The sequence below is a fragment of the Equus przewalskii genome, chromosome 7 (assembly GCF_037783145.1).
Source record: "Equus przewalskii isolate Varuska chromosome 7, EquPr2, whole genome shotgun sequence".
Lineage (NCBI taxonomy): Eukaryota > Metazoa > Chordata > Mammalia > Perissodactyla > Equidae > Equus > Equus przewalskii.
The window spans coordinates 67,767,798-67,789,838 of record NC_091837.1 but is presented as its reverse complement, the minus strand read 5'-3'; the positions used below and the strand labels follow the sequence as shown (position 1 = coordinate 67,789,838).

General features: G+C 39.7%; 1 protein-coding gene across 2 annotated transcripts in view; it reads left to right on the top strand.

Annotated features, from left to right (window-relative positions):
• The window catches only part of SKOR2 (SKI family transcriptional corepressor 2), a 41,285-nt gene extending 33,633 nt beyond the window's left edge, over positions 1-7,652 (top strand). For both annotated transcript variants that reach the window (XM_070630110.1, XM_070630111.1), the window contains 2 exons: positions 1,703-1,768; positions 6,928-7,652. In XM_070630110.1, the coding sequence (XP_070486211.1) occupies positions 1,703-1,765 (63 nt within the window). In that variant the 3' untranslated portion in view covers positions 1,766-1,768; positions 6,928-7,652. The remainder of the gene's footprint in view (positions 1-1,702; positions 1,769-6,927) is intronic.
• Positions 7,653-22,041: the final 14,389 nt, after the last annotated feature.

Sequence of the window (22,041 nt, the reverse complement as noted above, 5' to 3'; positions counted from 1 at the left end):
AGGCAGTTTTCCTTGGTTTAGGATGACTAGTTTACTGGACTTGATGAGATGGCCTATGGTGATGTTAACTTATCTTGTGTAATGCCTAGCACAGAACAGACACTTACTTAATCTTTGTGGCGTCTAATCTTGATGTTGAGGACTCTTTCTAAATGCGAGAGTGGCGCAAACACATTTTATTAGGTAATTTCTCATACCCCAAGGTTTACATCGTTTCTACTTGTAATCCTAAATAACAGAATTCCATTCAAGGCTCTGTTATATTGTGCATCTAAAGAGAGAGGTCATCCATGTGTTTCAGTATATTGCAGCATACGCCATAATGGAAAATCAAGATTCAAGTGTATCTCTGTTAATAGCAGGTGTAGCATAACCTAGTGTGAAAAGAAGAGGTAACTAGAGTAGATCCCTGTGTAGCTGTGCTTGTCATGGTTATCTAGCTGATCTCAGCTCACATCCTAAAATAGGAGATTAGGGTGCTGAGCTTTTTATGGTCCTTTATGAATCATTCATTTCAATACTGCTATGTATGCCCTTTATCAGATGTGTATCTGTCAGTTACATCAGTGTCATGGTTGTGTATCAAAATAGTGAGATGGGTACTTTAGTCTTCTCTCTTTTTTCCATTAAAAAGACTCTTTGACCCAACTGATCAGTTATTATGGCAAAAAGATTCAGCTGATCTTAGTCACTGGAGTCACTGTAGATTCGTGGCTCCTTCCTGTTAATACAGGCTCATGTTTATGGCTGGTGGGTCAGGAGAGCAAAACATAAGTATGCTGGAAATGTGGGGAATGTATATAAAAGTATTCAAAAACATTGCCTAATTGAATGAAAATAATTTTGTTTCCCTCTCTGCTTTTACATAACGGCCACATTTCACGTTACATTCCAGAAGGCTAAATATTTACTTTAAATGTAAAATAGATTCAAGTCTCTAGAGCCCTGAGGTCAGCCCTGTAATGATGAAAGTAAGTAACGTAACGATAGGATACCTTAACTGGGCTTACTGGAGAGACAAATCTAAACAATACAGGTAGTCCAATTTCAACCATTTGAATTTTCTAATGAAAAGTAGCATATCAAATGTGATAGGCTTTCATTCAAAGCTTCAGTATTGAAAAGTACTTTTCAAGTTTATCCAGGTAGAATTCCCAGGGTCATATTTTCCATTCAGTGCAGTTATTTCTGTTGCTTCTTGGTAGTTATTGAGAAATTACCCAGAATAATAGTTTGCGTTTAGTTAGTTCATCTTATTTATGATTTACAATGATAGCATATTTCATCACTATAATTAAATGAAAGATTACATTGAACTAGTTTGTAGTCACATTCTTGTTTTGTGACCTTGCACATACCTTTTAACATCATAACTTAGTTTTCGTACCTAAATAAAAAGAATACCATGTTATTAAATGCAAAATTTTAAAAACTTCTTTAAGTGAAATGTCACATATTAACCTCAGAGACTAGCTGTACCAACAGCCCAGTGTGATCACCTGTTCTGAACTTGATATGTTTTTTAAGAAGCGTTAGAAATGCTGTAACCCAGAAGCCCCATACTGCCGAGCAGGTGGAGACCTTTTCTCCTCAGGGAGGATCCATTGGCATTCCAATTGTTAGGCGTGATGAAGGGTCTCCATTACGCATCTGTCTTCAGATTTAACTTACCTGAATAGTTTTGCTTATTTTTATCTTACAGATCCCCTATGCAGCAAGCTTGATCAGGAAAGAAAAGCTTGGTGCCCATCTCAGTAAAAGCTAAAAGGTGAGCTCACCAGAGGAAAGAGATTTTCCTTAACTCTCTGAATTGTTGCTCAGCTGTGTTCTTTACTGATGTATTTGAAATAGACCGAGGGATTGGTGAAGTTGCATCCCATGTTTAAGCCAATATACTGATGAACTTCGTTATATCTGGACATGAGACTTCCTAAATGAATGGCAAAGTACGTCTTATAAAACATAATCATATTTGTGTCACATTCCATTTCATGGAAAATTCCTAAAACTAAGGAAATTCTCAATTCAGTCTACAGAAGTGCTCTTCATTCTGTTTTGAGGTTTTCTGGTTCTTTCTGACAGCCCCTTTACTGCCTCTCTAAGTGAAACAAGTGTCAGGAGCCATGCTGATTGTGTTGCATCTTCTCTGTCTCGCCTTTGCTTCCAAAATGTCTTCCTGAAATCTGACTTTCCGTGAGTTACTGACAGATGGTAATAGGAACAACTGTGGGCAACACAGACCTTCGAAAACTTCTGCTGTAGGAATAGTCATTCATTGTTTCCCTAAACCAATCATTGTTTCTCTGCAGCCTAAGCCAGATTCAAGGTCACATCCCTGACAACAATTTTAAAGACAGATATTCTGGACTCCTAAGGGAAAGAAGACAATAAAAATTAAATGTCTTTATTTGGAACATACCTAGATGTTTCAAAAGCAACTCTTTGATTATATGGAAGAAGACATATATACTTACTAGAATTGAAGGAATGCAAAAACTAGGATTTTGTTGTTTCTGTAACAATGCATCAGGATGAGCTAACAATCAAGAAAAAACTCAGATCTCAGAGGTGGCATTTGTAAGTGCTCATAGCCAACGAGGATTGTGGTCATTTATCAATTTGATCCATTCCCATCAGAATGATTCTTCCCACTCCTTCCTTTTGAAACATATTTTCAACTCAACAGAATTTTGGGCAAAAAGAATTCCATACAATTCAGGCTCTTTGTTCCTTTTCTTTCCTTCATGCCTCTCTTCTGCATGTCACAAGCCTCCTCTACCATATGCACATGACAATCCTACTTCTTGCCGTCATCTTTAGTAGTGATAATCTTCAGTATTTGTCTTAAATAATCATATTTATGTCACATTCCATTAGGAGTTCAAAACTCTTCTCAAGACAGTCTCTTGTTCATATGGTTTCCCTTAATTTTACACACAGGAAACCGAGGTACGGAGAAGAGAGATGTGATGTTTTATGTCTGTGTTGCAAAGCCAGGAAGAGATACTAGAGCTCCTAATACGTGCACTTCCTGTCCTCTGTCATCAGATGTTTCTGCAACAAAGATGCTCAAGCAATAAGTCATTCTGTTTCCATCTCCATGAAGTCATACACAAATGAGCCTGTGTGTTTGGCTCCGTTCTATATATTCAAGTATTTTTCTTAAGTCTGAAGTTGATTTTGGGTGATTTCTTCTCATTATAGTAGACCAGGTTTGCACTACCACTGTGAAATGAATAATTTTAGAACATTCAGACTCCAGTAAATCTTATCTCAGAATATCAAGGTAATCAATGCAACAATCATCCAAATCAATGCTGATAAACCCATATGTATCATAGTTTGAAAATGTCAAACTAATTTTCTTTCAAATGAAAGAGAACATAGTAGGATGTGTTTTTTAAAGTAACCATTTTATTGAAGTATAACACACGTTCAGCAAAGTCTACAAATCGTCAAGCCACACGAGTCATGAAGTCTGCAAATCAAAACTCAGAGGATTTTCACAAGATAAACTCACTTAGGTTTTCAGCACCCAGTAACCACCTTGAATCCCTGCCTTATTACTCCCCCATCCAACAAGGTTAGTTTTGCCTATGTTTTGAACTTTAGTAAAGGATGTTGTACAGAACATTCTCTCACGTCTGACTTTTTTTACTCTGTGTCTGCGAGAGTCATCCATCAGAATGTAGTTTGATTTACACGTAGGAGCTTAATGAACTCTCTTTTCACTCCTTTCACTTTCCCAACTCATCTTCCCTGCTTATCAGCCATGAGCTGCTCTTGCATCTGCAAAAGGAAGACTCACTGCCCAGAAACCACACCTCTGATGGTGACAGCGTACAGCTCGGTGGAGAAAAAGAGATTGATTTGTGTTTAGTAACTAATGCTTCCTCCATGCTGATTTTGTTTCCATCCTTGCAGACAACAGGGATTTCTCTAAGTAGACCCTGGTGCTTTCAGAAGATTAGTGGTTACTTAAATGCTGAGCTAAATCAGCCAAGCAGAGAATCACGACCATATTGTTAGAGGCAGTATTTGATTCTCAACATGCCAAGCCTGCAAGGAATTACCCCAAGAGAGATTACAAAATAAAAATCATTACACCAAGGGAGAGAGACAAATTCTGTCTTGCTGAGTGACCACAGGTTTCCAAATTAGGGACTGATGCATTAATGTCTTATGCAAGAGTGACCCTTAAGGTAGTATGCTGCATTCTTGCTACCCAGTGGATTCCAATATGACTATTAAGAGGAGGAAGCTTTTCAAAACCACAGGCAATCCACTTAATAAGCTGAGCAAGTACTGCCACATATCACTTCTCTACACATCTTTTTTGCTCTACATTAGAACATAAGAAATTCCATATTGAGTCAAAATAAAGGTCCACCCAGACCAGGATACTGTCTAATTCTGTTAGAAGAGCCAAATTGTTGTTCTTAAGAGTACCAACCTCAAAATTTAGGCATATATACTGAATACTCTTAACTTTCCCTTAATAACTCCTTAAAGATCCATAACCCATGGATTTATCTAAACCTTTCTTCAACCAAGGCATAGTCCCCTTTGGGGCAATGAATTCTATTTGCTTAGCTACCAGCTGTGTAAAGTGTAGTTTATTTTATTTATCTTCAAACTACCTCCTAAAACAAGGCCTAGTAGATTAGACACTATACTGCTCTGCATATTTGTTTCTTTTTTTTTTCTTTTTTGAGGAAGATTAGCCCTGAGCTAACTACTGCCAGTCCTCCTCTTTTTGTTGAGGAAGCCTGGCCTTGAGCTAACATCCGTGCCCATCTGCCTCTATTTTATATGTGGGACGCCTACCACAGCATGGCGTGCCAAGTGGTGCCATGTCCACACCCGGGATCCAAACCGGCGAACCCCGGACCGCTGAGAAGCAGAATGTGCACACTTAATGCATATTTGTTTCATTGTGAGCTTACGAGTAGAATGGAAATGGTTTGAAAAATATCTCAAAATGTTGTATGTATTATCCTTTTGTCTGGGACCATTTTTAACACCAGAATTATTCCTGATGGTCTTCCTTAACTTTGGTAGTTTCTGTGCCCCAATTCCTGCACAGACACCCCAGTATAATCTGTGTGAAATCTGCACCCCAAATAAAAATACCATGATGTTACCACTAATTTAGTTATACTTTACATTCTTTTTTTCCAAGCACCTTTTAACATTATGCAGATGTCATCCATGTGACTAGTTGAAATACCCATGTCTTTCGCAGAAAACTGAATCATTTTAAGTGAGTGGGAAGTGAATCAGGGAAATGGCTTGTTCATAGTCGTATGGAAACTCATTGAGCAAGCCAGAAATAATAACAACTATCATTTATTGAACACTAACTATGCCAGATACTGGGCTAAATTCTTTGCCCCGTCGTTTCTTTTGATCTTTACAACTCTATAAGGTAGATCCTGTTATTATCCCCAGTTCATACATGAGAACCCTGAGGCTCAGTGAGGTCACTTAGCTAGCAAGTGACAGAGCCAGAATTCGATCCAGGTCTATTAGACTCTCAGCAACTTCTCTGTCCTCCTAGGATCATTGGGCTGGTTTTTAGGGACTTTGGCTTCCAAATCTGACACTACCTCCCTATGTTAACTTAATCTCTTTGAGGTTCTCTCTCATCTGTAAAATGTAGGTGGCCAAACCCAGTCAGAGTCCCTGCCAGCTCTAAGGTTTCCACTCTCACTCTTGCATGCCGACCTTCTGCCATATGTTCTCTCCTTTCCCACAAAGGGGCTGCTTTTATTTAAAGTCTGACTGAACCATATGTAATACCCGAGGGCATGACCCTCCTACTTTTGCCTGCATTTTCTTCATCACTAATTACTACTTTGCATTCTTCTGGAGAGTTTGAAAATATGACTTTTTCCCTGTGTTAACAGTATCTACCCCTTTGGTAAACTCCTGTTATTTTTATTTCATTTCTGGAATAATTCCTGTAAAAATAAAAACAAGAGAAAAGGTCTTAAAAAGATGTAGGGGGATTGTAGTGGAATACTCTGTGTCTTCCTTTTGTATAGATCACAGGTAAAGAGAGGGAATGGCGCATCCATTTCTCTCATCTCTAGTCAGACATAAGAGGACCAGATTTCAAGAGTCAGTTTCAAGGATCAGTTAGTTTCAAGAGTCTCGGCTGAGAATGACAATGTGCCCCCACTATTCTAAGCACTTTATGTCAATCATTTAATCTTCAAAACAATCATTGAGAGAAATACTGCTACTTTCACCATTCTACAGCTTAGAAAACTGAAATGCAGAGAGAGGAGTGAGTTGTCTGTGGTCTCACTGCTAGCAAGTGGCAGGATTTGAGCCAGGCCTCCTGGCTGTGCAGCCCACACTTCATCCGCTCGTAACCTGAAATCCTGGCCTAATTCACATCTCCTATTATCAGTTATAAATATGCAATTAATAACTGATCCAATGGTTTCATTGATGGTGAATCACAAAACCTCAAGTCACACATCTATAGTTGCCCTAACACCTCAGGACAAGAAAAATAGATGTAACTTGTGCCATCCAGCCAAAGCCAGCAGGTCACCAGAGCATGAAAGTCTGTCTGCCTCTTTCTCCGCAGGCTGTCTTAACATTTGCCCAATGACAAGCCAGGGCTCCTAGAACCCAGGAAAATGCCTTTACTGTAAAGAAGGCATAGCAAACCAGCACACTCTGATTTAATAGTTCTAGTCTGGCTCAGTGTCATCAGAGATATATAACCTAAGATAGCAGGCAAACATATGTAAAAAGGAAGATACCTTCATGGTTGCTGTTTAAAAATTTTTATCGAAACTGTACTAAAAATGTCTCCTCTTAAGACTATACTAAATATTACCTTAAATGTTTTTAAATTACCTGATTGTATCATGCTGAGGTTGTCATCCTGTGCTTTTTGTCTTATCCCAGGTGCACAGAACCACTTACTCTTGTTGTCTTGTAAGATACAGCCTGCCACTGAGTGCTTCTGACCCACATAAAGACTGCAAATTGAAAGGGCTTGGGAATCAAACACAAAATCAGGTTCAGGAGAACCCAAGGACAAGTGACCTCAAAGCAGCATGGACAACCATGTAAAATAGACTGTAGCGGCCATTGATTAGTGGGGGGAGGGGGGAGCCAACCAGAGCAGTCAATGCTTGTCGCATCTTTTGGTGGAACCAAAGTTTGAGTCTTTGTGTTTTTAAAGGCCAGCTGAACCCAGAGCATGGGAGTGCTGTTAGCCAACTGGGGTGGGAAATCCATGGTTGGTCCCAAGTGATCTCAGTGTTGCACACTTGGAGAGAGCAGCTCCATAAGACTGTCTTTTACGTTGGAAGAAGTGATTCTTGGTGGAAAGAAAACACAAGACCTGTCCTAGGAGTGGGGATCACGTTTTGACAGCCAGGATGGCATCAGCCATACAAACCTGCTTTTCATAACAAACTGGACAGACTTACGCGTGGCCCCCTCCTCTCTGGTACTTTGCCTGCTGTATGAATGAAGATTGTATTCCTCTGGAAATATTTTACAGTTTAATATTGAGTATAATTAAGAATATAATCATGTTATCAAAAATGGTATTTAACTCTGTTGTAGTTTCTTTAACATTCATGTGGATAAAAAAGTCTATAATAAAAAAAACTATGAAGTAATCGTTGTGTTCATGTAGTTAAATGCACATTTGCTTGGGGGCAAGTAATAGAAAATAATACTTTTTAGAATTATTTTGGCATAAAATATTTGAATAAATTATTTTTGAAAATGGAATTCCTTCAAAAATGATTATTACAGTCTAAGGTAGCCTTTGGCCATTGTCATCAGCTGGAGTTTCCCCCTCATCCCCCGCCATCATGTTAGGATCTTTGTATGGGTAAGGGAGGGTTCTAACTTCCTGCTAGGTCTCTGACAGTGTTGGTGATGGAGTTGATGTTGTGCCTTCCTCCTTACTGCGATGTTGAATCAAAGTCCATGAGATCATTTAATGCCCCAAATTTTGCCTCTCAGCTGAGAGAGATAGAAAGGCCAAAATGGTGACCTCTTTTGGGCCAGGATTTCTAAGGTAGTGCTGGGTACACAGAAGTCTACTGTGGATGACCTCCTACCCTGAAGTTGCCAAAGACCGTCCTCACTGAAGAGGCATCTCATCAATGGCATCCCTCAACAGATTTCAGAAGAGGTTTAAAATGCTTCACCATGATATTTGATAATTTTCTCTCACCGTCTCCATTATCATGAACTATCCAAAACAGCTTCACAATTTACCCCTGAGATAAATCTTCTTACACATTAAGAAGCCAAAGGAGGGATACTCATTAGTGATTTTCTTCCCAGCCCGTGAAGGATGGGAAGCCAGGTCAGAGAAGGGATGTAAACCAAGTCCTGCAGTCTGAGGGCAGGTCCCCAGCAACCACTAGTGGGAAATAATATGAAGATGCTGCAACTGACCATGGAGGGCAGGATGCTCTCTTAGAGGTGGTCTTTCAGGAGGGGCCTGAGGCTGGGCATGGGGCTCACGCAGCTCTTCAGACGTGGCACACGTTTCTGAAACTGGCAGCTGTGCTTAGGGGACTAACTGGGCAGTAAGGTTGGTGGAGCATTTTCTTCTGTATAAACTTTAAATTACACATGAGGATGGAAGCCCAGTGTCCTTAGCTTTGTACTTTAAGCCAAGAACACCAGAGGTGACAAAATTTTCTGGGAGAAGGACACAAACCTGGCTTCACGACCAGCCACCAGGGGACAGCAGAGGTCATTTTCTGTAGAACCCAGTGCAAACTGAGAAGAGAGAGCTTCTCAGAGCAAGAGGAGCAACTCAGCCGGCGAGTCCAGAGGGAGAAGTAGCTAACAAGACTTGCAGATGAATTTAAGGTCTTTGTCCTGCAGCTGTATCAGCTGGCAGTGTAAACAAGCTTGACACGTCATTCTTTTCTTTCCAATTGCAGCTTTAAAGGTCTCAGAGTTACTAGTGCCAAAATATCAGCAAATGATTTTGTAGTGAAAGAGAAATTAGAGCCAGATAATTTGACAAATATGTCTGACAGCCTGGAGTTATCAACCATGGCGTAGCTCTGATTTGAGTTAACGGCCAAGCTCACTGTGGAAGATGGTTGACCTCTGCTGCTGGGAGCACTGAAACTACAATGGTGCCTTCAAGTTCTCCACCCAAACTCCAGGCTCCATAGAAGCCCAGCCGTACATCTCTCCCTGAACGTTAGGAGATTCCTGTTGTCCTTATCCTCAAGGCCTTAGAGCCTCCCCATTTATCATGGTATTTTATCGAACTGGGTCTATTCCTTATGAGGTAGAACCCAACAATCCTCCATGCAACTGTGAAGTTAATCACCAAAACCCAAAATCTTCAGAGAAAAAGAGTCAAGGAAATCCAACATATGATATGGAAACACCATTAATCCATATATTTTCTCATTAAGGGGAGTGAAATCTCTTCTCTATTCTAGCAATGCTTGATGCTTCTAAATTGGAACAAAAAGCATTTGTCCCTAAAGCTGGATGTGATCAGGTTATCTGACCTGCTTTGTGGAAACAGACAGGACATCCATCTACAGCACTGCATGGGGCTAAAAATAAAGCCACTTTTCAGAAGGACAAAGAAAAATTCTTTGCTCCACAAAATGACAGCAGAAAAATTCTGTGCTCTTTTCTTTGACTGTTTTATCATGTCAAAATTCCAAGGTCAACCCAAATGTTAGTTAATGAAGAATATGAGCAATGCAAATAAAATTCTCTATTTTAATTCTAAATGAAATTATAAGATCAGAAAGGACCATAGTAAATCAAAGCAGAAATCCCAGCTGAACCAATAAAGTATTTCCTGTTGGGATAGAGCAGACATTTCAGACAGATGCTTTTGATCCTCAGAATGCCTGAGCAATTGCTCATCCACTTGCCACAGGCAAGGAGAGTGGGACATCACATCCCAATTTCCTTAGATTGAGCAGTGAGTCTAGCTTCAGCTCTGTCGAAAATAGAGGGAGAACTCTCTCTTAGCTAGAGGGAATATAACCAAGCAGATAAGTTCTCTTTCATTTAAGGGTAAGAATTAAGACAGCCTTAGTCTGGATGGCCTGCTAAGGATGTGTAACCACATCATTTAATGGGGCACTTCCAGGCAACTCCAGGCCTAGTGAAGAGAGCTCCTTTGTCTCTCAGAGTTGAGCACACTAAGTCTGACCATCTTACAAGGTTCCCCATAGACAACCCACACTGCAGTTTGTAATTATTCACTCTTCCTTTTGTGGGAGAGATGTGCACTGTAAACTTCATGAGGGCAGGTGGTGTTCATTTCAGCTCACTCCCATCTCCCTAGTGCTGAGCATGTAGTAGCTACATAAGCATTTTTGCTGAGTGAGTGAGTGGATTCCATTTATTTTATTTGAGCCAATCCCAAGAGCCAATCACTTCACTCCTGTCATTTCAGACTTTCTCTCTCAAAGAATGTTGACATTTTGTTGGTTTTTAAATCACCATATTGGCAAATTTCCAGTTCCTGTCCAATAGTATCCATTCTCCATGGAAGAATGTAGTTTATATGTAGTTGCTTTCAGGTGAAAATATATCCAAATAAAAGACTACATTTCCCAGGCTTACTTGCAGTTAGATGTTGGCATGTGACTGTGTTCTGGCCAATGGATGGCAGGTAGAAATATGTGGAACTTTTAGGGAGGTCGCTTCAAAAGAGCTTGACTTAATTAGGAGGTGTTTCTCTTTTCCCTTCTCTTTCCTTCTTTTCTGATGTCTGTAATTGGATGGAGCCCCAGAAGCCATCCTGGGCCATGAGGTGACTTTGCAGATGGAAGCCATACGTTAATATGGCACAGAAGGATGAGAGAAGCCTGGGTCCCTGACAGCCAACTCTGGACTGCCCACTTCCAAACTTCCTTTATATCGGACAGAAATGACATTCTGTCTTGTTTAACCACTGTTATTTTAGATTTTCTGTTAACACTAACTGATTACAAACACTTTTCTCTATTTGGGACTCTGATCAGCCAACAGCAAAACAACTTCTTTTTTGTATGACAACTTTCTAATGCACAGTTACGCTGCTTATGTCATTTTATATTCTCATTAGCCCTTTGATTTAGCTAAAGGAGGTCAATGGATATGAATGCTGGTTTTACAGAGTCAAGCCTCAAATCCGGTTATTCTTACTGCCATGACAAACTTTTCCTGCTTAATCTTTTGGCCTCACTGTCACAGCTGAGCCAGACTATACATCTCTGAAATCCCCCGTTGTAGTATAAACACGTGAAGATGGGGAGCTGGGTTGGAAAAGTACACTGTCCAAAAGGCCTTGTAGATTCCAGTTTGATGCAAGCCAAGCTGTGACCAGGTGTGTACCCAGGACCCCACAAGGGACTAATGTTCAGCAGTACAGGCATCTCAAGAGCAGGAGGTTGTCAGTCATCATTATCTATGATAACAGCCCCTTGCTGCTTGCTTGGCATTCATGGACAGGTTTCAGCCTGGGGAAAACACACCACTGAAAATAAATAGGGTGGCAAGAAGCAAGGCAAGTCCTAGACTCGGGGATGTGACGGGCAGAGAGGAATTTGGCTCAGAACCCATGTGAGTATTGGCTCTCCTAGACAAGAGGACAGTAAGGTAAGCTTGGGAAATCAGGCGTAGCCCTGGAACTCTCTGACTTGGGCCAATAGTCCCCATGCAGGACTAGAAGAGAGCTAAGGCTGTGTAAATGCGGTTTGACTCCAGTTTTGGTTTGGGCTCTGAAACAGTGTTGCAGCTTTAAGAGGAGGAATGAAAGAGGGCTGGTTTTGACCTGAGAAGGATCTGAAAAATGTTAAGAGCTGAGAATGACTTTCTGCAAATGACTGCTTATTTCCATACCAGGCCTAATATACATATAATTTAGAAGTAATAAACTCAAGTTGCCTAAAGTAAATAATCATCTGAAAAGCCAAGACTCTGTACTAAATTAAGAACTTCCCTGAAAGCAACGTTAATGTCTGGAGTTTTCAAATAATAACATGCATTCTTCTCATCCAACTTTTACATCATCTCACTATTAAGGACAGTGGCTTCCTGGATGATTGTTAATGATGGTTTTCTTTATTATATTTTAGACCATTTAGCAAAGTTTATTGATTTATACTTCCTTGTAATTAGTTGTAGTGATTAAAATAGCTTTTATGGCTCTCTAGAGATTGACTTTTTAAAGAATCAACATTTCCCCCAAACCGTGTGCTTTAAAACATGGTTAAATACTGTTTGAATCCAGTACTAAACCATCATTGGTGAAACTGTGATTTTATATGTAGTTGCTTTCTCAGCCCTCTACTTATGTGGTAGTATCATCCAATTACTTGGTAGCCAATAATAATAACAGCAACCATGGGGCTGGCCCCGTGGTGTAGTGGTTAAGTTGGCACTCTCTGCTTCAGCAGCCCGGGGTTCGCAGGTTCAGATCCCAGGTGTGGACTTACACACTGCTCATCAGGTCACACTGTGTGTATGTGGCAGCGTCCCACATACAAAAAAGAGGAAGATTGGCTCAGATGTTAGCTCAGGGACAGTCTTCCTCAAGCAAAAAGATCAAAATTGGCAACAGATGTTACCTCAGGGACAATCTTCCTCACCAATAATAAGAATAATAAAACAGCAGCCAACTTTCATCACGTGATTACAATAAACTGGACATTGTGCTAAGTGTCTTCATACATTATTTCATTTAATCCCCTCAACAACCCTATGAGGCAGGGGCTATTTGACTTAAACTTGACGGAGTTAAGTCACTCAGCTGATAAGTGGAAAATCAGGAATTTGAATCTTCAGCCACCGTGACTTCAAAATCTCTGCTTTTAACCACTAAACGCCACTGCTCCCTGCCAGGTGAGCCAAGCAAGACCCCTTGTACACATAGCTGAATGGCAGTCCCCTGATTGACATAATTTGAAGAGTGCTAGAGACCTCTCTTAAACAAAAATATCTCCCCTCACCAGCCTCACTTGAAGCTGAAATTACATTAGCATAATTCCTTTGACTAAAGTATTATATGTTCCTGGAAAGATAAACATTCTGACAGTGTTATTTGAACCACGGTCTGTCAAAGAGCTAAAACAATAAAACTCAGAAGAAAACAGGAGTACATCTTTACTATCTTGGGTTAGACAATGGTTTCTTAGATATAACACCAAAAGCACAAGAGAAAAGAAAAAAATAGATAAATTGGGCTTCATCAAAGTTACAAACTTTCGTGCTGGAGACAATACCATCAAGAAAGTGAAAAGATAGCTTACAGAATGGGAGAAAATATTTGCAAATCATATGCCTGATAAGGGATTTGTACCCAACATATATAAAGAACTCTTACAACTTGATAATAAAGAGACAAATAACCCAAACAAGAATGGGCAAAGGATTTGAATAGACATTTTGCCAGAGAAGATATACAAACATCCAGTTAACACGTGAAAAAATGCTCAACATCATGAGTCGTCAGGGAAATGCAAATGAAAACCACAACGAACCCACTTCATTTCACTTCAAAAACCATTTCACATCCACTAGAATGACTATTACTAAAAGACAGACAATAACAGTGTTGTTGGTGACGATGTGGGGGGAAACGGAATCCTTGTACATTGCTAGTGGGAATGTAAAAGGGTTCAAGCACTGTGAAAAACTGTTTAGCTGTTCCTCAAAAAATCATATCACCCAACAATTCCACTCCTAGGTATATACCCAAAAGTATTGAAAACAGATAGTCAAACAAGTATTTGTATACGAATGTTCATAGCAGTACTATTCACAATAGTCAAAATGTAGAAACAACCCAAATGTCCATCAATGGATGAATAGATAAACAAAGTGTGGTAGATACATAGAATGGAATATTTTTCAACTATAAGGAGAACTGAAGTACTGACACATGCAACGACATAGATGAACCTTGAAAACATTATGCCAAGTGAAAGAAGCCAAACATAAAATATCACATACTGCATGATTCTGTTTATATGAAATACCTAGAATAGGTAAATCCACAGAGACAGAAATCAGATTGGTGGTTTTTAGGGGTTACAGGGAAAGGAGAATTGGGAGAGACTGCTCTATAGGTAAAGGATTTTCTTTTGAGTGATGAAAATGTTTTGGAACTAAATAGAGGTAGCATTTTCACAAAATTTTGAGTGTCTTAAATGCCACCGAAATGTTGCTTTAAAATGGTTAATTTCATGTTATGTGAATTTCACCTCAATATAAAAACCCAAGAATAAATTTGTCAAAAGATATGTAAGACTTTTACACTGAAAACCTCAAAAAATTGCTGAGAGAAATTTAAAAGACTTTAAAAACTTGAGAAATATACTATGTACATGGATTGGAAGAGTCTTTATTGTTAAGATGTCAATTCTCCTCAAATGTGTTTATAGATTCGACACAATTTCAAACTCCCAGACAGACTTTTGGGAGAAACTGGTAATATGACTCTATAAATAAACACAAGTGCAAAAGACCTAGGATACCCAAAGCAATTTTGAAAAAGAAGAGCAAGATTTCGGGAATTTGTACAACCTGATTTCAAAACTTACTATAAAGCCAGAGCAATCATAACAGCGTGTGGTTCTGGCTTAAGGAGTGACAAACACATCAGTGTAACTGAATAGAGAGCCCAGAAATAGACCACACTTACACGGTCATTTGATTTTTGACAAAGGTGCCTAAGCAATGGAGAAAAGAAAGTCTTTTTAACAAGATGGTGCTGGAATAATACTGTATCCATATGAAAAAAATGAACTTCAACTCCTACCTCACACCATATACAAAACTTAATATGAGACGGACGACAGACCTAAATGTAAAACTTGAAACCATAAACATTTCAGAACAAAACACAGGAGACTATCTTCATGACTAGGGGTCAGGCAAAGATTTCTTAGACATACAAAGAACCACCAAAAGTCAAAAAACCAACCCTGATAAATTGGATTTCATCAAAATTTAAAACTTCTGCTCATCATAAGACACCAATAAGAAAATGAACTTGCAAGCCACAGCCAGGAGACTATATTTGCAAACATATATCTGACAAAGAATTCACATCCAGGACATATAAATAACTCATTCAACTTAATAAAAATAAGAAGCAATCCATTTTTTCACATGAGCAAAAGAATTGAACAGACATTTCACAAAAGAAAATATACAAATAATAAATATATGAAAAAGTGCTCAGCATCATTAGTCATCAGGAAATGGAAATTAAAGTCGCAATGAGATACCACTGCTCACCCACTAGAATGACTAACATTTAAAAGACTGACAACACCAAATGCTGACGAGGTTATGGAGCAAGCAGAGCTTTCAGACATCGTTGATGGGAATGTAAAATACTATAAACTCTTTAGGGAAAAGTCTGGCAGCTTTTTACAAAACTAAACATGCACTTGCCATATGACACAGCACTTCCACTCCTAGGTATTTAGCCAAGAGAAATGAAAATATTTGTATACAAAGACTGGTGCAAGAACGTTCATAGCAGCTTTATTCTTAATAACCAAGAACTGGAAACACTCACGTCTCTAGCAACAGGAGAATGGATTAAAAAAATCTGGTATATTCATATGATAGAATTTTACTCAGCGATATAAAGAAATGAATTACTGATACATCCAATATCGTGGGTGAATCTCAAAAACATTTTGCTGAGTGAAAGAAATCTTACACAAGAGTATATTCTGTAATTATTTGATTACAATTATTTGAAATTTTAGAATGGTTCTAGCCAATCTACACAGGTTAAAAGTCACAACAGTGGTTGCCTCTGGGAGAGTGGGGATAAGGATTCAATGGGACAGGGCAAGAGAGAACTCTATTGGATGATGGTAATGGTCTAAATCTTGATAAGGATTTGGGTTACACAGGTGTATGCGTTTATCAAAACTCAGAAAATATATGCTTAAGATTTGTGCATTTTACTACATGTAAATTTTATATCAAAGGAAAAATATAAACAAATATTGAACTCTAGTTAATGATATGCATGTTCCAGTATTTAGCAGGAAATGTAGTAATGTATGCAATTTACTTTGAAGTCAACCCAAAATAAGATGGATTAGTAGATGGATAGAAGGATAGATATGTGATAAAGCAAGTATAATAAAATCTTAACGGTAAAATCTAGGTGGTATTCACTGTAAATTCTTTCAACTTTGCAACATGTTTGAAATTTTCATAATAAAGAGCTGGGGAATAAACAAAGATGAGATAGTACAGGGTAGCCACAAAGTCCTGTGTATGCCAGTTGGGAGTTACTTGCATGCTCCTTGCTGTTCTCCACACATATTTTAATTTTCCTGATATTCCTCTGGATATCTTCTTTCACGTTGGTGGTTAGAAGTCATAAAAATGGTCCCTAACAGATGTTTCTTCTGCTAATGTTAGGCAGGGTTGGGAATTTTCTCTTTCACAGCGTCCCTAAGTGAATTGTTATAAGTGTTAAATCTGTGCTTCAAGGAGGCAATACCATATCAGATCCACATTCAGATTGATGTCCAATGAATTTATCACCAAGATCTGCTCTGATCAGAAGAGCATATTGTGCAGGCTTCATCTCATGCATATGGGCATTGCAACTACTCTGTTCAAGCTTAAAGCTATAAATAAGAAGTTTGTAAAATAAATTCCATAAATGTATAGTTGTCATATTATTCCAAACTTACCTCTGTTTCACCAAGAATCAAAATACTCTCCTTTGTGGCCCTCGTGACATCAATCATTTTAGTTGTATGTTCACACGGTGGTTCTCAATATTAAATGCACATTGGAATCACCTAGGAAGGTTTAAAGACTAATGATGCCTGGATTTCACCCCTAGTGACTGATTTGATGGGTCTGGAGTACAGCCTGGGCATCCAAATTGTTATAAGCTCCGCAAGTGATTCCAATGTGCACCTAAGGTTAAGAACTAATAGTTAGACTTTCTCCATGTCCATCATCCCATTTTAAAGGATGCACCAACCATAAAAGCACACAGAATCTCAGTTGAGACACACCACCACCATCATTTTATGCATGATTTTGCATTACCCTTCTCAAAAATGCCCAGCATTTAATCAACTAGTCAACTTCTCCTCCTCCTCCCCTTCTTCCTTTGCCTTTCCCAACTATTTGTCTCTCTCCCTCCCCCCACTCCTTTTTCTCTCCTTCATCTGAAAAATTGAAGCTAATCCACCCAGGAAAGAGCTACTCTGCTCCTCAGCTCCCCTTCTTGGTCCATAAAGGAAAGCTTAGAGCCCCTCATTCCATCAGCTCAGTGGTCCCTGTATCTTTCAGCCACACGTGACGTCATGAGATGACCTCATGATGACAGCTTCCCCCTCTGAGGGTCCAGCAGACCTGCTTTTCACTGTACTTCATCTCCATTTCTCCACATTCTCCCACAATAATGTGATGTGAGCTGTGAGAATCGGCAAATGTCAACTGATTGGGCTACCAATTTTTCCAGCCATGACAGCCCAGATAATGCATCAATAGAGAATAGTTGTTGAATTGCAGAGAGGAAGCCTTCCTCAGAGCAACTACTAAAGAAATCCAGGTAAATGTCCCGAAAGTGTCACCTCTTCAACTAATGACAATTCTCAGGCAAACTCTGGCTTGTTATTATTCCCTACAAATTAGGAGGGACTCCCCATGAGACAGATTCTGAAACTGTGCCATCTTGCCAAGAACCCTTCCCTAAGATGCTAAGGGCAGTGCTGCATGATGGCATGAGTGTGGTTCTAAGAGCCATGAAATACACAGGCCTCCCCGTAACTCCTTCCAGGAAGAGTGTGTTGAACTGTAGCCCTTCAGTTATACTCTTTCTTTTTATTATTGATCACTAATAACAGCTACCATTCACTAACAACTTGCTATGTGCCAAGTACTAAATGCATTATCATATAATACAACAACCCTGTGAGGTAGGGATTCTTATGATCATTTTACAGATTCAGAAACAGGGTGTCAGAAGGTTCAAGTGGTAAATCCGGTTAGTATAACCCAGCTGGGATTTGAACCTGAGGCCCTCTCATTCTCAAACCCATTCACCGAATCCAGGCAGCTGCTAAGTGCTATGGGAGTGCAACAGAGTGAGTGAGAAATCTGTGCGGGCTAGCGCTAGCAGGCGAGACTTCACGGAGGACGTGAGATTTAAGCTGCACGAACGAGACCTCAATGAGCAAGAAGGAGAGGAAAGCATTGATGAGCAGTCATCTCTGCCATTACTCTATGAGTGACTTCTCAGGTATGGATAGCATGATCATCATCATGTTATCCTACTGGCAAGGCTATTTCTCTGTAAGTGAAGAAGAAAGGTTTCATCTGAAGGGTAAAATATTGTGTCATCCCATCAACAAACACCTGAATGTGCCAAGCACGGTGCAAGGTACTGGACGAAACCCCTGCTCTCAAGATACTGCTGTTTAGTGAAGGATGCAAACATTTACAATGCAGTAGAAGTGCTGTGGTGGAGATACTCACAGGATGCTCTGGGAACATAAAGGACACCTGACCTAGACTGGAGGCTAAGGAGAGACTTCTTTCTAACATCTCATTTGAATCCTCCCTATCACACTCTGGCTGGAGGAGGTGATACATGAACTGAGCCTAAAAGAATGAAAAGTTGGCCAAATGAAGCATGAGTGCAGGATAATGGAATGGCAAGGATTGGGGGGAGAACGTTCTAGGCAGAGGAAGCAACATCCCGTTATGGCACTACCAGGGGTATCAGTTAACCATTGCTGGAATAAACCTTTCTAAAACTTAGTGGCTTAACAATGACTTATTATTTTTTGTGAGTCTGTGGGCTGATTGGGCAGTTCTATCGGTCTCCATTTGGCTCACTCTAGTGGCTGCATTTGGCTGGCAGGTAGGTGGGTATGGGCTCAACTGAAACATCTGGGATGGCTGGGCCTCTCTTTCCATGGTCTTTCATCCTGGGCTTTTTCATGCCATTGTGGCCCCAGGACAGTGTTCCAAGGAGAAGGCTCTAGAACCGGCGCTACATCCCTTCTTCTATGTTCTGTTAGTCAAAGCAAGTCCCAAGCCAACTATGACTCGGTGAGGAAAGAAGAGCTGCGAAAAAGTTGTGGCCTGATTTAATCTAGCACATATGCCACACATGGCATCACCTCTGAAATCTAGCTCATGTCATTCAAATGTCCTTTCTAACCTCAATCATCCATTCTTTCTGTACTTGTTTCAGCCTCTTTAACATTTCTGGTCCCTGACCTCTCCATCTTCCCAGCCTTTTCCTAACCTTTCTTCTCTTTCAGTGCAAGTGATTGACCTCCTGAGCTCTCCTCTCACCTGACTCCATCATTCGTACCTAGAGGGTGGGAGGATTGGGCAAGGCTGAAATCACAAAATCACGAAGAAATTACATAATCCAGAGGGACTGGCAGATTGGTCCCACCTAGTCTCAGAGCTTAGCTCTTAGCTCCACCTGTCAATGTTTTCACCTGTTCCTGGTCAGATCCTTTCCTGTCCCCAAATCCTTTGAAACGTCTATAGGCATCCTTCCTGATTTACTTTGGCTACCCTATGCCACGTACCCCCAGCCCCAACTTTCCTGAGTGTATGAGGTTAATTCAACAAAGATTAATAAGGTAATGTTTGTAAAGAGATATTTTCTTTAATAAGCTACATAAATAACAACAGACAAAAGAAAGTCCCTTGGAAGATACTAATTAATTCTCAGAACTCCTAAGACATTTCCTTCCTTTAACATTAAATAACAAGGAAGGAAAAATCTTGGCAACAAGAGATGGGTGTTCCATCTTCTGGAACAGAACTTTTTATTCTTAACTCTCCAAAAGCCAAAGCTAATTGACTCTTGTAGCAGCTCCAGAACCAAACTGAATTGGGACGGTATTCTCACATATCTGAAGGCTTAAAAACTAATACTAGAAGAATAAATGTGGTCTAAGGTTTTGTACCACCACTTTTACCTTGCAAATTTGTGATGTTACCTACTGTCTAAAAAATAAATCCCAAATCCTTACCTGTTGTTCAAGGCCCTATATATAATTAGGACCCAACCGACATTTGCCACTTCATAGCAGGACTCTTTCCCTCAATTCTTACCTTCTTGCCTTTGCTGACACCATTTCTCCACTTGAAAGATTCTCCTTCCTTCCTCTCTTTTTGCCTAAGCTGTGTCCAACCCTCAAGACTCAGGAGCTTAGATCTGGCTCTCTGATACCTCAGATTTTCTCCTTCGTCTAAGCCCTATAAAGGTACTTGGTTCTCTGCATCAGTCACTTGGCCCATCTATGTGCTGCCTTGGGTTTCCTGTTGCTCTCTCCATTTCACCTGTGCCCAGCGAGACTGTAAACTTGTTTAGGGCAGGGACAAATAGTCCTGGTCCTACATTGCACTGCTTTTGGCTGGATACATGCAGCTGCTCCATGAGTGTTTCCTAATGATGACTTGGATGCGTTGAATGCTCTAAACTTGTATACAGATTTGTACAGAACTGTCAGAATGTGGGGAAGATTCAATATACAGAAATGTGGCCAACCAAGCTAATCTTCTTTCTAAGCCATGCTCCAGTCATTATCACTACTCCTCCCTACGTCCCACCCCTCCCCTTCAGAGTCTCTATCTGTCCTCTGCTTATTCTTACAGATGCTTCTTGACTTTCAAATTTCCATGTATTAGGAGGCTTTGCTCCATATCCAAAGTGGGTTAACTCCACCAATACCAGTAGATGACTCTGGCAGTGGTTTGTACATTGCCACTGGGTTTAAGAATAAATGAGCCTGCCATAGCCATTCTTGAACCGTGCCTTCTCCTCGAGCTGCTGTTCCCTTTCTCTTTCCTGCCACTGGCAACTGTTTTTTCTTAATTCTTCATAGACTTATTTGCTCCCTGGAACCTAGTTTCTGCCCTCCCAGATGGCCATATTTAATCTGACTTTATCTTGAATCATGAGTTTGTTGTTCTTCATTTTATTTTGTTAAGTCCTGATTATAGTTCTTGGTTTTTTGTTACGAGGAAAAGGTGCCTTTTTCTTTCTTTCCTTTTCTCTTTCTTTCTTTCTTTCTTCTTTCTTTCATTCTCTTTTCTTTCTTTCTTTCTTTCTTTTTCCTTTCTTTCTTTCTTTTTCTTTCTTTCTTTCTTTTTCTTTCTTTCTTTCTTCCCTTCCTTCCTTCCTTTCTTTCACCATGTTTGTAGTTAGAGTAGATTAAGAAACGCTGCAGTAACAATTAAAACCCTGAAATCTCAGTCACTCAGTGGCTTAACATTATAAAAGTGTATTTCTTGATCATATCACAATCCACTGTAGATCAGGAGAAAGTTTCCTTCCACGCTGTGGCTCTGACAACCCTGAGATCTTTGGAGTTCTCCATTGGATCCAGTCCATCCAGCCAGCTAACAAAGGGGAAAAAAAGATCAAACAGAAAATCCACTGCTTCTTAACTGCCTTGGCCTGAAAATGAAATTCACATTCTGTTAGCCAGGATTCAATTACACAATCCCACTTAACCGTAAGGAGCACTAAGAAATGTAGAGATCTCCTGTACCCAGCAAGGATTGAACTGAATATTCCTGAACACTGAGGATCCACACCACACCTTATCACTGCTACCTTCCCACTGATTCTCATGTTATCCGTTACATGGAATCTATTTTTATTTCTTTTCTTCTGTAAGAGAGTCTTCATGGAACACACTGACTTCTTGTCCTAATTTGGATTCATGCTTTTTAGGACTACGGCATATCACTCACCTTAGATTTTTTTCATTGACTGCTTAGTTTAGTTCTGTCATTTCTTCTAACTTCTTGCTTTTTACCAATATGTTGCTGGAGGACAACTTCGAATAACTTTCTCCGAAAGGATGCTTGCAACTTATCTCCATTAGAACCTAAGTTTCTTGAAGGCAGAAACTCTGTTCTATGCTTATTGTTGTATCACTATTGCCTAAAATAATGCCAAAATAGGCATTCAATAAATAGGCAAAAACTTTCTGAGTCTTTTGTGCATTTAAAGATCTTCTTATAAAATAATTTTCATTT